Raw genomic sequence first — 14,553 nt, 5'->3', positions numbered from 1 at the left:
GGCCAACTACACCCCATGAGATTGGATGTCCACATGTATTCTGTTACTACTGTATTAGGGTGAGTGTGTAGAAAATGGCCAACTGCACCCCATGAGATTGGATGTCCACATGTATTCTGTACTACTGTATTAGGGTAGGTGTAGAGAATGAATGGCCAACTACACCCCATGAGATTGGATGTCCACATGTATTCTGTTACTACTGTATTAGGGTGAGTGTAGAGAATGTATGGCTAACTACACCCCATGAGATTGGATGTCCACATGTATGCTGTTACTACTGTATTAGGGTGAGTGTAGAGAATGTATGGCCAACTACACCCCATGAGATTGGATGTCCACATGTATTCTGTTACTACTGTGTTAGGGTAAGTGTAGAGAATGTATGGCTAACTACACCCCATGAGATTGGATGTCCACATGTATTCTGTTACTACTGTATTAGGGTGAGTGTAGAGAATGTATGGCCAACTACACCTAATGAGATTGGATGTCCACATGTATTCTGTTACTACTGTGTTAGGGTGAGTGTGTAGAGAATGTATGGCCAACTACACCCCATGAGATTGGATGTCCACATGTATTCTGTTACTACTGTGTTAGGGTGAGTGTAGAGAATGTATGGCCAACTACACCCCATGAGATTGGATGTCCACATGCATTCTGTTACTACTGTATTAGGGTGACTGTAGAGAATGTATGGCTAACTACACCCCATGAGATTGGATGTCCACATGTATTCTGTTACTACTGTATTAGGGTGAGTGTAGAGAATGTATGGCCAACTACACCCCATGAGATTGGATGTACACATGTATTCTGTTACTACTGTATTAGGGTGAGTGTAGAGAATGTATGGCTAACTACACCCCATGAGATTGGATGTCCATGTGTATTCTGTTACTACTGTATTAGGATAAGTGTAGAGAATGTATGGCTAACTACACCCCATGAGATTGGATGTCCATGTGTATTCTGTTACTACTGTATTAGGGTGAGTGTAGAGAATGTATGGCCAACCACACCCCATGAGATTGGATGTCCACATGTATTTTATTACTACTGTATTAGAGTGAGTGTAGAGAATGTATGGCCATCTACACCCCATGAGATTGGATGTCCACATGTATTCTGTTACTACTGTATTAGGGTGAGTGTAGAGAATGTATGGCCAACTACACCCCATGAGATTGGATGTCCACATGTATTCTGTTACTACTGTGTTAGGGTGAGTGTAGAGAATGAATGGCCAACTACACCCCATGAGATTGGATGTCCACATGTGTTCTGTTACTACTGTATTAGGGTGAGTGTAGAGAATGTATGGCCAACTACACCCCATGAGATTGGATGTCCACATGTGTTCTGTTACTACTGTATTAGGGTAAGTGTAGAGAATGTATGGCCAACTACACCCCATGAGATTGGATGTCCACATGTATTCTGTTACTACTGTGTTAGGGTGAGTGTAGAGAATGAATGGCCAACTACACCCCATGAGATTGGATGTCCACATGTATTCTGTTACTACTATATTAGGGTGAGTATGGAGAATGTATGGCCAACTACACCCCATGAGATTGGATGTCAACATGTATTCTGTTACTACTGTATTAGGGTGAGTATGGAGAATGTATGGCCAACTACACCCCATGAGATTGGATGTCCACATGTATTCTGTTACTACTGTGTTAGGGTGAGTGTAGAGAATGAATAGCCAACTACACCCCATGAGATTGGATGTCCACATGTATTCTGTTACTACTATATTAGGGTGAGTATGGAGAATGTATGGCCAACTACACCCCATGAGATTGGATGTCCACATGTATTCTGTTACTACTGTGTTAGGGTGAGTGTAGAGAATGAATGGCCAACTACACCCCATGAGATTGGATGTCCACATGTATTCTGTTACTACTGTATTAGGGTGAGTGTAGAGAATGAATGGCCAACTACACCCCATGAGATTGGATGTCCACATGTGTTCTGTTACTACTGTATTAGGGTGAGTGTAGAGAATGTATGGCCAACTACACCCCATGAGATTGGATGTCCACATGTATTCTGTTACTACTGTATTAGGGTGAGTGTAGAGAATGAATGGCCAACTACACCCCATGAGATTGGATGTCCACATGTATTCTGTTACTACTGTATTAGGGTGAGTGTAGAGAATGTATGGCCAACTACACCCCATGAGATTGGATGTCCACATGTATTCTGTTACTACTGTATTAGGGTGAGTGTAGAGAATGTATGGCCAACTACACCCCATGAGATTGGATGTCCACATGTATTCTGTTAGTACTGTATTAGGGTGAGTGTAGAGAATGAATGGCCAACTACACCCCATGAGATTGGATGTCCACATGTATTCTGTTACTACTGTATTAGGGTGAGTGTGTAGAAAATGGTCAGTGGTCATTTTAGACCCGATAATGATTGTGTTTCCATATATGAAATAGCGCAATATTGTGTGATCTTTTAGGGCCGAAGATGTCCACAAGACAAAGGATGTTGAATAAATATTGAACATGTTTCAAAATGTGCCAAATCTTATTTCTGTGTCAATGATACATTTTCAAATCTTTTGCCAGTATTTATCAAACCATATTCTGTTCCTCTTTGCTCAAGTAGTCATTTTTTTCTTCCGCTGATGTACAATCTGTATTAACATCCTGTGATCTCCTTTCTTCTTTGTCCATGTACAGAGCCATTATGAAGCAGACTCCTCCTATACCTGTCCGTTATGTGGCCAGTCTATCACAGACAGTGATACCATTCAACCTGTTAAGTGTAAACTTAGGTAGCACACAACAACATCCAGAGTAACTTAGGTAGCACATAATGTCATTATCATGGGTAATTTAGGTAGCCCGAAATGCCATTATCCAGGGTAACTTAGGTAGCACATAATGTCATTATCATGGGTAATTTAGGTAGCCCGAAATGTCATTATCCAGGGTAACTTAGGTAGCACATAATGTCATTATCATGGGTAATTTAGGTAGCCCGAAATGTCATTATCCAGGGTAACTTAGGTAGCACATAATGTCATTATCCAGTATTTTAAAACCGATGTCCCTGATGACTATTGATACTGGAGCTAGTATTACAGTAAAAATGATGTTGGCTTGGTGTTTCACTCATGGGACATGATGTGTTTGACTCAAAGATAGACATATTTCAATTCCAACCTAACGATAACATAAACAGAACACACACACACACACACACACACACACACAAACAATGAGGAGTCGACCGATGTGTGAGGGCGCCCTGTCACGGCATACCTTACAGACTAGAATCATAGCTAATCATTTGACAGGTTGAAGTTGAATGTACTTGTTACATAGTCCTAGTGGTGAATTGTCAGGTGATGAACACATCCCATTTTAGTACCATCCTCTGACATTCCAAAACTTCCGTCAAGTTTATCAAGCCTGCCATGATTTTGTCACTTCTATCCTTTCCTATTAAGTTTATACTGCTGAGCATACAATGCAAAAATCACCAAACACCAAAAGTTTCATCAAAAATGTTTTATTTAGAAATACCTAGTATGCTCTCATAATGCAAAAAATCAGTTTCACCTTTTTCAGAGTGCAATAAAGTACATTTTCAGAAAGAAAGATGAAGTAACAGATTACCCTGTATACAAAGATGTCGGTGAAGAGGCATTCCATATAAAACAAGAAGTTTTATAATTTTGTTTTTGTGAGAAAAAAAGGTAAAGAAATTAGAATCCAAATAAAAAATTGTGCAATATCAAAGATTTAAATGCAATATGAAAGATTTAAATGAAATTTTTTACTAAATTTTGTAATAAAAGTTGCTTATATTTCATTTGAAGATGGATTTGTTGTGATGGTCTTCTTTTACTCTGTGAGTGAGAAAAAAAAGTTTGGATGATGAAGGAATGCAGTGGACAGACTCTCATAATCTTTAAAGTGGCCATATGGATGAGGATTTGGTGTTTATTTTGAATTTTTGATTTATAAAACAATTTTATCATGGCTTCCTGATTGAAAAATTAATGTAAAACAACATTTGCCAAGTCCTGTGTGTATTATATGTCTTTTAATGTATGTTAGAATTTGTAAGTGGACTTTTTGTGTGATTGTTGATTTGATGTATAACAGCCTCAATGGAAAAAAGCCGACCCTTCTACACTTTGCATTGTTTGTAACGCTTATTGAGTTTTACCCTAAATAAAGATATTTTATAATAATAATAATAACTTAAAGTTGACCTTATACAACTGCTGACATCAGACCATGGATGATCTGAACCTGTTACAAACAGGGAAAGTAAACAACTGAATTGGATTAATAACACTTGGCACAGCATGTTGGAGCAACAGAGACTTGTATTACATTTCATGGTTTGATAAGACCAGTTTTATGGCCTCTTTATGTGTACATGAAATGCCAAGGTAACTGAAAATTTGTTTGTGAATGTGAACTATGAATAGAGACCATGCAACCTATGTTATCAAGTGATTGAATGTAATACAAGTCCTTTTACTTCCAACATGCTGTGCCAAGTGTTATTAGTCCAATTTAGTTGTTTACTTTCCCTGTTTGTAACAGATCCTGTTCGTCCACGGTCTGATGTCAGCAGTTGTAAGTTAGTGGACCCATTATTTTACCTGGTTATGTCTCTTTCACACATACACCTCTGTTTGGAATATCATTCTGTGGATCGCCGTCGTCTTGGATTGAACAAACATATCCAGTTGGACAACCTGGTTCCATATTACCATCCTGAAATACAGTAGTACTGCAGGACTCTGTAGAAAATTAAATGTATAGAAATGGCACAGATATAAGCATTGTTCCATTTTGTGTAAACTTGTCCATATCCTTACAGTTATGTATTTGTTCTGATACCCAAACAATCTCGCAAGCGGTCGAAACTTGCCTAACTAGGGGGCCTTATTATTACTTTCTTACCAAATGTAAACCTATCAAAGGATACAAATCATATTTCAATACGAATTCATATTTCAATTGAATTCTGCCAGGAGCTGGGAACACATGTATGGCCATGTAAGCGAGGATGTTTTACTGGCGTATTAGGGATAAGGTCACCCCCTAAATAGGCAAAGTTTTGATCTCTTGCTAGGTTGTTTGGGGACGGGCGATAAATACTGAAAAATTTAAGTACAGTACATGTGCTCATGGAAATTAGTTCCCAGTTTTAAACATGACAATTAGACTCGCCCACTTGAAGTCAATGGATAGACTGAAGGACTTTATCTTTGTTTGCATTCCTGTTAAGCATCAGTTTGTAATGAGAGATTGAAGTGTGCCCAATGATAAAACTCAGTCTAGTCCATAATTTTGTTTCCAATGACTTACAACTGCTGACATCAGACCATTGACAAATGGAACCTGCTACAAACAGAAAAAAGTAAACAACAGAATTGTATTAATAACACTTGGCACAGAATGTTGAAAGTACAGAGACTTGTATTTGTATTAAATTCCATCATTTGATAATTAATGCAGTCTCTTTACATATAGTAGTTCACATTCACAAACAAATTTCCAGTTCTCCTGGCATTTCATGTACACATGAAGAGGCCATGAAACTGTTCTTATCAAACCATAGTGTGTAATACAAGTCTCTGCTGTTCAAACATGCTGTGCCAAGTGTTATTAATCCAATTCAATTTGTTTACTTTCCCTGTTTGTAACAGTTTCCGTTCGTCCATGATCTAATGTCAGCAGTTGTAACATGGTGCTATTATATATCCTGGGAGTACTTGAATTGTTACAATATAATAGATATTCTAAAATGCTTAGTCTGGATGACCAGACTGGTTTCTAACGCAGTCTGGTCAAATTCCCTCAATCAGCACACATTCCTGACATGTGATCCCTCCCACGGCGTTCATATAAACATGATTATGTTGTTGTGTCCCCACGTGATTTAATTTAAAAGGACTGGCTGTGGCGTCCTGATTGGACATTGGACATCGTCAAAACAGCTGTACCAAATGAATATTTGATGAGGGGTGACGACAGCCCGTCATTACTAGTGACATGCATGGTTGTGCTTCGCTCACTATGAGGTTGAACCATAATTAACACCTTTCGTCAGGGCCTTGACTAGACTGTGAGTCGTAGCATGGAAGTATATGTCTATGGTCGTAGCGATACTGAATAGGAACTAGACTATAAAATACGTATGACTCCATGATCAGTTCTACCACAGGGAACAGGACAAATAATCAATTTTGTTCTCGCAATTTTCCGGATTTCTATTATTATTTTCTGTATAAGACATTGATATCAGGTAGGAAATAGAAAGAAAAAACAGTACGAGGAAACAGTATTCAAAACTTCATTTGAAATATACAGAAAATAATATTAGAAATCTGGAAAATTGCGAGAACAAAACTGATTATTTGTCCTGTTCCCTGTTCTCTAATATAGATTGTACATTAAAACATGTAGGAATCTATGTAATCGCTATATTACCTGTGGAGGGCTGTTCTGGTCCACTGATCAGCCAATACCCTAGAAGAAGATAAAGCAGAGATGAACACAACCCCATAGACCAATGGGTTGAGATGGAATACTTCACACAAGTAAGTAAATTCGTGCCTACTTTTGAGTCACAATAGCTTTAAAAATTATTAGAATAATCATGAAAAATTCGCAAAAGGGTAATACAACGGAAATCACAAACCCTGAAACAAAACCACCTGGTTCGACAAAAATCTCATTATTAAACATTGCCACAGTTTTTGTCTGGCCAGACAAAATATCTCTTTGATGTTGTAAATGTTCTCGTCTGCTCGACAAAAATCTAATTATATTTCCACATCGTCTGGCACAACAAGAACTGAACTACAATTGATACATTTTAGTCAATTGACTGTCTCAAAAATATCAAAGAACGCGCCAGATATTAGGTTTACCAGGCGGGACATATGAATTTGGCGTTGATCTCCTAAGATAATGGTAGCTCACGCATAGAAAGTGTAACAATACGGTAAAGATGTTTGTCACGCCAGACAATTGACGAAACGCTGTTGGTAAGATTTTTGTCTAGCCAGCCGATAGAATGTAGCTTTGTTAATGAGATTTTTGTTGAACCAGACGACGTTTTGTTGCAGGGTTTATGATTTCCGTTGTATATGTTCTATGAATCGGATAAGGCTGTCATTAAATCATAGACAGTGGAGGGGAGACCTCCCCTTTCTTACCTGAGTTTTTTTGTCTGGTAGGTTCCCTTAACCAGTCAAGCACTGAAAAAAGATCAAACAGAACTCATTTACGACATCATGTTAAATGATAATAATATGAAACACATGAGAAAATCCCTGAATTTTGGTGTTCCTTTGTTTAATAAAACTCCAGCCCACTCTCGGTACAATCAAGAACAAAATAATGGAAACTGTACAAAGTGTATATTGTGAACTTTTCCTAACTTTCATTGATGAAAATTATCAAATGCAATTAATGGCATATTCTGCTCTTTCTTTAATATCACTTTTATGGAAGAGTTTAATAAATGTTCAACAAGTACAGACGCATGCGCATATTACTTGTGTGTCACTTTAATTCAATTTTAATATTTTACGATCAAATATCTATATCTGACACGCAATATGTCCTTTTACATGGCAAATAACATCATGTTTACCTGGAGGAGGCATAACAACGTCTGAACACGTATAAAGACATCCATTGTAGCAGCATGAACGTGGGTAACATTCACTGTCGGCCCGACACGTATCTTGGATACAGGCATCAACAGGAGTTTTCTCCGGTGGTGGTGGACAGCGCCCTCTATCTTTATATGTATGTGGATGCTTGTGGTGTTCTCGGTGGTGGTGGGTATGTCTCTTGGATCGGTTCTGTTCGTAGGAAATTATCAAATAATAAGATATGTCACTTTTTGTGTATCACATCAACATAAATTCGGGGGTCGCACTACTTATTTTTTTTTAAAAAGGTCAAAATGATTCATGCCTGTCTAAATCATAAATGAATCACTCGCCATGGATTCTTTATGATATCGATGTCACATTACAATTAGTTACCGATGACGGCGTGTACAATTACGTCACAGAGCTGACATATGAAATTAAAACCAATTAAAGTCTGGGGAATCAGATAGGATTCATATTACAATCGACAGACGGTACCAACTGTATAAATTACAAATATATAGAGAGAAAGAATTGACTGACACGGTCAGTTTACTATTCAAGATATTTGATTCGACGTCTATTTCAGTGGAAATATAATAGGCGATATCTATATGTGGTTTGTAATAACTGTCATCATTGCACGTTCTTTGGTTACACTGATATATCATAGTAAATCGATACATTTCAAAGATAATAAAAAGTAAAAGGCGTTTGTGTATTAATGATAATGGTTGATTTTTCTTGTGTCTGTCTGTCTGTCTGTCTGTCTGTCTGTCTGACTGGTTGGCTGGCTGTCTGGCTGTGTTTGTATATCTGTCTGTCTGTCTGTCTGTTTGTTTGTCTGTATATCTGTCTTTGTTTGTGTTTGTTTGTTTGTTTGTTTGTTTGTTTGTTTGTTTGTTTGTTTGATTGATTTTTTTATTCAGCATATTTACGCAATTCATAAAACGGACAACACTAAAATCATAATCTCTGTCTCTGTCTCTGTCTCTGTCTATATCTGTCTCTCTGTCTGCCTGTCTCTGTCCCTCTCTCAATACATGCATACATACATACATACATACATACATAGTATACATACATACATACATACATACATAGTATACATACATACATACATACATACATACATACATACACACATATATACATACAGACAGACAGACAGACAGACAGACATACATACATACATACATACATACATACATACATACATACAGACAGACAGACAGACAGACAGACAGACAGACAGACAGACAGACAGACAGACAGACAGACAGACAGACACACACACACACATACATACATACATACATACATACATACATACATACATACATACATACATACATACATACATACATACATACATACATACCTACCTACAATGTACGTACATAAATACATACACACGTACATACATACACACATACATACGTACATACATACACACATACATACATACATACATACATACATACATACATACATACATACATACATACATGCATGCATGCATGCATGCATGCATACAGACAGACAGACAGACACACACACACACACACACACACATACATACATACATACATACATACATACATACATACATACATACATACATACATACATACATACATACATACATGTAAATCTGTCATCTCATATGTACGTAATTATGGCGTGGCCAGACAAATATTTAGAAAAGGTCATCCCGTTTAACTTCCTGTGGTTTTGTTTTATTTATAAAAAGTCAAATTGACATAGTTGTGGTTGAAAAATTACACAGATGGACCATTAATCATATTAACCACAAACAGACCTTATCGGCAGAGAACATAGTACGCGCCACGGAAATAAAAATAAAATGACTTTTGCTGTTACTTTGTTTAAAAAAAACTCAAACCCATTGTCATTCACAAACCAGGGAAAAATCAAGGGGTCACTATACATAATTTTGAAATAGTGGTCAAACTGTGTTTAGAATCCAAAATGGCGACCGAATTCTGTGTTAACTCCATTGGGAAATAAAGATTGTTGATATCATTGAAATATGAGATCCCCAAAATGTCACTCCTTTTCTGTTTATTATTATAATATATATTTCTTTGTACTTCAAAAGGTCCTAATACTGGCTCTTGTAGTAATATATGGCAAAGTCTAGAGAGATTTAAAGTAACTTTGATTTTTCATTGCGAAATTGGTCCCCGATAACAGTCTAACGACAACCAGCAATAATATGGATTTACGTGAGTTTACTTGCATCGTTTTGTCAGGATGAATGTAAAGACTCACATACTATAGGCCTAGCAATACTAATACTCATTTCTAGTACTTCTCAACTTTCATGTAGAATACGAGCCAGACATCTGTTTTTCACGGAGACCAGTCCAGCTTATTTCTGATCAATCGATGACAAGGGCAGAGAACAAATAAACACTACGTCCATTTAATCTTTCAGGCGTGCAGACCTCTTTGAGTTTAGATGAACTTAAAGTAGCTATGTTATGACTACGAATTGGTGTCTATGTGCATCGTGGAAGCTTAAGGCTTCTAGTATGTTATCTATTCACCGAGCACCTTCTAGTCATTTTTTTTAATATACTTGTTATAGACTTATACTGTGGGGTCAGATGGGCGAATGGTTAGAGTGGTTGGCTTTGAATGTGCGCAGCTGCATGTTGCAGGTTCGAACCCCCATCGCTGCCATTTGTTTCTGAGTGGCTAAAGTCCTTAGGCAAGATTTGAACCCCGACTGTGTTGTATAATTGGGGACCTGGTAGGATAGAGGTTGCAATGTGAATGCTTTAATCCTATGTGCTTATAAAGGCTGCAGTGGATTGTATGCTCCCCAGGGAGTTGAGGGAGTATAGAGGGCCGCTGTGTTGATATAGATCCATGCCAGGGGTAATAATATCAAAGTGCTTTGAGCACAGAGTGGGAAAGCGCTATATAAAAGCCAACACTTTTTCTGCCCTTGTCCGAGTATGTATTTGTCGTGTCACCCTCTATTTCTACCCTCAACTTGTAACCCAGTGAAATTTCTATGATTTTCCCACTTTCGGTATTATTGGTAACTTGTGTGCAAATAACTATAGAATAATTTACTTGTTATACTTGCAAAGATCTCAAGGACCAGTGTCAGTAATTTGTGTGCTACGTAAACTAAAAAAAACCCTGATAATCCACTAATAGTATACCGACTTTCCGATTAAAGCAGTTGGCGGTTTACTCTTTAGTGGGGTGCACCGGTGGGGTGATGGGGACGTGGTGTGCGGGTGAGGGTGAGACGTTTATCTGGTTGTGGGCACCAATCTATAAACGAATATTAAAATCTCCTAAGCTGGAGGGTCAAAAGTCAAATTATCTTCGTATGAGCATAATAAATATATCGCAGCATGCACAGTGAGACGGTGATCTTTGTAACACTATGCATGCATCGTGTCACGTGTCAACTCAACTCGTACGTGTAGCAGTACTAGTAGATGCAAATATGACACGTTCATTATGTTGGTTTTTCAATTTATTTCGGACCTGAAAAAATCACGTAAACTTTATCCTAGTGCTCCAGAATTCGTAACCATGGTAACTGCAGAATATCGTACTACTGTACTTACTACTTCAAGCTATCGGCAAAGTACACTCAACACAAACTAAAAGTTAACTCCTTGTATGTGGTAAGTGGAACTCTGTGAGGACTTTTTAAAATATGCAGCAAAAATGACTCCCAAAACGCAAAATATTAATAAAACTTCAGCTTGCATTGTGTCCCTTAATATTCTAGAGGCTACCCGTAGCTTTGAATTCTTCACGGCTTCGTCTCCGCTGAGATTCAAAGTCATGGATTGCGCCTAGACTATCGTTCATTCAATTTAATTTTACAAGACTGACTTGGTTTCCCTTGTAGTAATGTTATAAATTATATGTTCCAAACTTTCGATTTCCAATCAGGAAATTCATCGCTCTGGCATACTGAACTCACATGTACAAATCATATTTATAGCCCATGTGCGGGTTTATAAATCCACCCACTCACGCCATATACCGTTTGTTCGCGTGTACACCGTAGAAGCGAAAGTTGAACAAGGTTTCGTATAAATCAACTTTATGAGCAGCTTCGTACATAATTCAGATTTCGCGAATATTTTCTTCACGGCTGGTAGAACTTCGATCGATCGATTACAAAATAATTTGTATGTCACGGCTTCAAATCAGCATCTTGAAAATGCCAACTGTATTACTGGGCATCCGAGGTTCGAAACTAGTCGAAGTTCAATCCGTGTTTATACTCTTTTACGGCTGCTGTAAAACAAAACGCCGTACTTTTGTAGCAAAACACAAATATCACCCATTCAGTAACGTATTCACTTTCTTGAAACGATAATTCCTTTGTGAGTTTTGGAAAAGAAAATTACCGTAACCCGACCCCACCTAGCTTTTCACTGCCGACCCTAAACCGTTTACGTATTCGAGAAAAAAAAATAAAATCGTAAAAATTGTGTGAAGTCTCACGAGAAATAGTGGATGCGAAAACTGTCACCAACTTAAATAGACAATCTAAAACTGTTCTCCCAATCTGTAATGGCTGTACATCTGATAGGAAGAAACCAATAACACAGAAATCATATGGAAAACCTGAACTAGACACCAAACACAGAAAAAAAATAAAGTAAAATAAAAAATCTACCTACCCCAGCCACCTATTCTAAAATTGAGCGTAATCGAAACAACGCAATTAAAAAATTAGGCCTAACTTAGAAATTTGTTACTGACTTTATCACACACGTGAACATTGCAGAATGTACATGTGTTGGGCTGCCCTGTAAGGGCCTGATAAGTGCCTGATGTATTGAACAATGGGGACCATAGTCTGCGCTTATTTAAGTTTCTTCTCACTCCAGACGAATCTGAATGTTAAGAGGGTATTACAGAATCCAGGGCAGTTCTTTTCTAAATATGTTCACCTAAATTCTAGCAATAATTTAACGTTTTATTTTCTGGCTGCTGTCCATCCGATTTTGTAACAAAAAAAATACAGAAAAATATAATTTCCTTCGCCCGATTTTACCGACTGGTACTCATTGAACGTTGCAAGCCTCGCTTCTAATGAAAGACTATGACATTCCAGCACGGATTCCTAACCTAACTAAACACAAGTCATACACTCATTCAATGGTTTATACAATGGTTTAAATTCTTCACAAATCTTTGCAGTGCGAATGACCCAAAATGTACGGTTTGCAAGAAATACGAACGTATTCAGCGACTCCCTGACTGAATTGATAGCTCCGAGTCATCACTTTGCATTCTCGCAAACCATTAACCAGAGCATATATTTCTGCTGAAGTGAAGCAACGAAAATATGAAGTAGGTTTCGAACTATGCCGCAAGGAAGTCTAGTGAGTTACGACGTCGTTACTTTGGTCAAGAAAGTGAACGTTGGGGGTATTGGCATAACGGGAATATGTGGTCATAATTATATCATATGATTAGTATTACACATGTATGTACAGTAATTTATATAATATATAAATACTATTAATACATATATTGATAAACATGAAGCAAGCCGGTGATTAACGACATATGCTAAAATTAAGACTGAAACATTATGAGGTGTACGATGACATATTTATCGGCCGGGAGATGAGACACGTACAGTACGTCAGCGTAGAGAAATGATACCTCCGTACGCTGTGTTTTATATCTACGGTTGTCATAATCTGTAATGACAACAATGATTCATTTGAATAGCAGTTCTGCATTTAAGTGGTGACAAGCCAGTGATTAGATTGATGATGAGGTTGAATTGGACAGATAGCTATGAATTGCACGGCGCCTTTGTATATATATCAGACCACTATCAAGGTAGACTGAGGATATACCGGTACATACACTTGTATCAACTAACACTGAACGCATGGGGGTGTCTCCGATCACTGGATTTCTTGTGAGATAAGATTTAGCTTAGAAAATACTATCCAGTATAAATAAAGATTAATATTATTCTTCTGTATTATATTTGTTTGTAGAAAAACAGTTTATTTTATTTCTGTTCTATGGTGATAAAATACAAGTGTAAAGTTTGTATGTATGTATGTATGTATGTATGTACGTATGTATGTATGTATGTATGTATGTATGTATGTGTGTGTGTGTGTGTATGTATGTATGTATGTATGTATGTATGTATGTATGTATGTGTGTGTGTGTATGTATGTATGTATGTATGTATGTATGTATGTATGTATGTATGTATGTATGTATGTATGCATTTATGTATGTACACGTACTTACGTTTAAGCTCTGTGTGTGTGTGTGTGTGTCTGTCTGTCTGTCTGTCTGTCTGTCTATCTATCTGTACGTACGTACGTATCTGAATATATGTTTATGTGTCTCAGTTTACAAATGACAAAATTAATCCGAAATTTACCTCGTGACTGTAGTGGGTGAGTGTAAGTTTATTTCGCCTTATTTAGTAAAATTCACTTTTTGAAGCTAATTTTTCAAAATCTACAAGTATATCTAGAATACAAGCAATGAAAACCCTTGGGTTTTTAATCTCTGATAAAACGTCTCACTGACAGTAACATTGCAACACTAATCTCACGGTGATCTATGTACCTGTACATGTGATTCACCCAATACCATATTGTACTCACCACAAGGCCGTCTGGCTGTCTTCGTCCTTCAAGAAGTCGAGATAACACAGATCCACTCCGTGATAACGTCTCGGATGATGCAACCACATATATGCCCGAGGCACACACTAGGAAAGCTACAACTCTATATAATTCCATCCCAACGTAGATGTCATCAAATCCGAAGAAAAAAAAATGGTCAAGGTGTCCCGTCTCCAGACCCAGTGTGGTCGTAATAGG

General features: G+C 37.5%; 2 protein-coding genes across 2 annotated transcripts in view; one reads left to right on the top strand and one right to left on the bottom strand.

Moving 5' to 3' along the window:
• The window catches only part of LOC144451681 (peroxisome biogenesis factor 2-like), a 30,911-nt gene extending 28,098 nt beyond the window's left edge, over window positions 1-2,813 (top strand). Inside the window, exon 7 of the mRNA XM_078142579.1 lies at window positions 2,715-2,813. Within this exon, the coding sequence (XP_077998705.1) occupies window positions 2,715-2,813 (99 nt within the window). The remainder of the gene's footprint in view (window positions 1-2,714) is intronic.
• A 755-nt stretch (window positions 2,814-3,568) lies between these two features.
• On the bottom strand, window positions 3,569-14,553 carry LOC144451275 (WAP four-disulfide core domain protein 1-like). The gene is made up of 6 exons (XM_078142078.1): window positions 14,335-14,553; window positions 7,666-7,879; window positions 7,226-7,267; window positions 6,495-6,533; window positions 4,658-4,807; window positions 3,569-3,889 (listed from the first exon to the last, which is right to left on the bottom strand). Exons 1-5 carry the CDS (start codon window positions 14,470-14,472, stop codon window positions 4,662-4,664), a joined length of 579 nt encoding a protein of 192 aa, XP_077998204.1. The 5' UTR covers window positions 14,473-14,553; the 3' UTR covers window positions 3,569-3,889; window positions 4,658-4,661.

The sequence above is a fragment of the Glandiceps talaboti genome, chromosome 21 (genome assembly GCF_964340395.1).
Source record: "Glandiceps talaboti chromosome 21, keGlaTala1.1, whole genome shotgun sequence".
Lineage (NCBI taxonomy): Eukaryota > Metazoa > Hemichordata > Enteropneusta > Spengelidae > Glandiceps > Glandiceps talaboti.
Note: the sequence above shows the minus strand (reverse complement) of the source record. Positions and strands in the feature narration are given on the sequence as shown.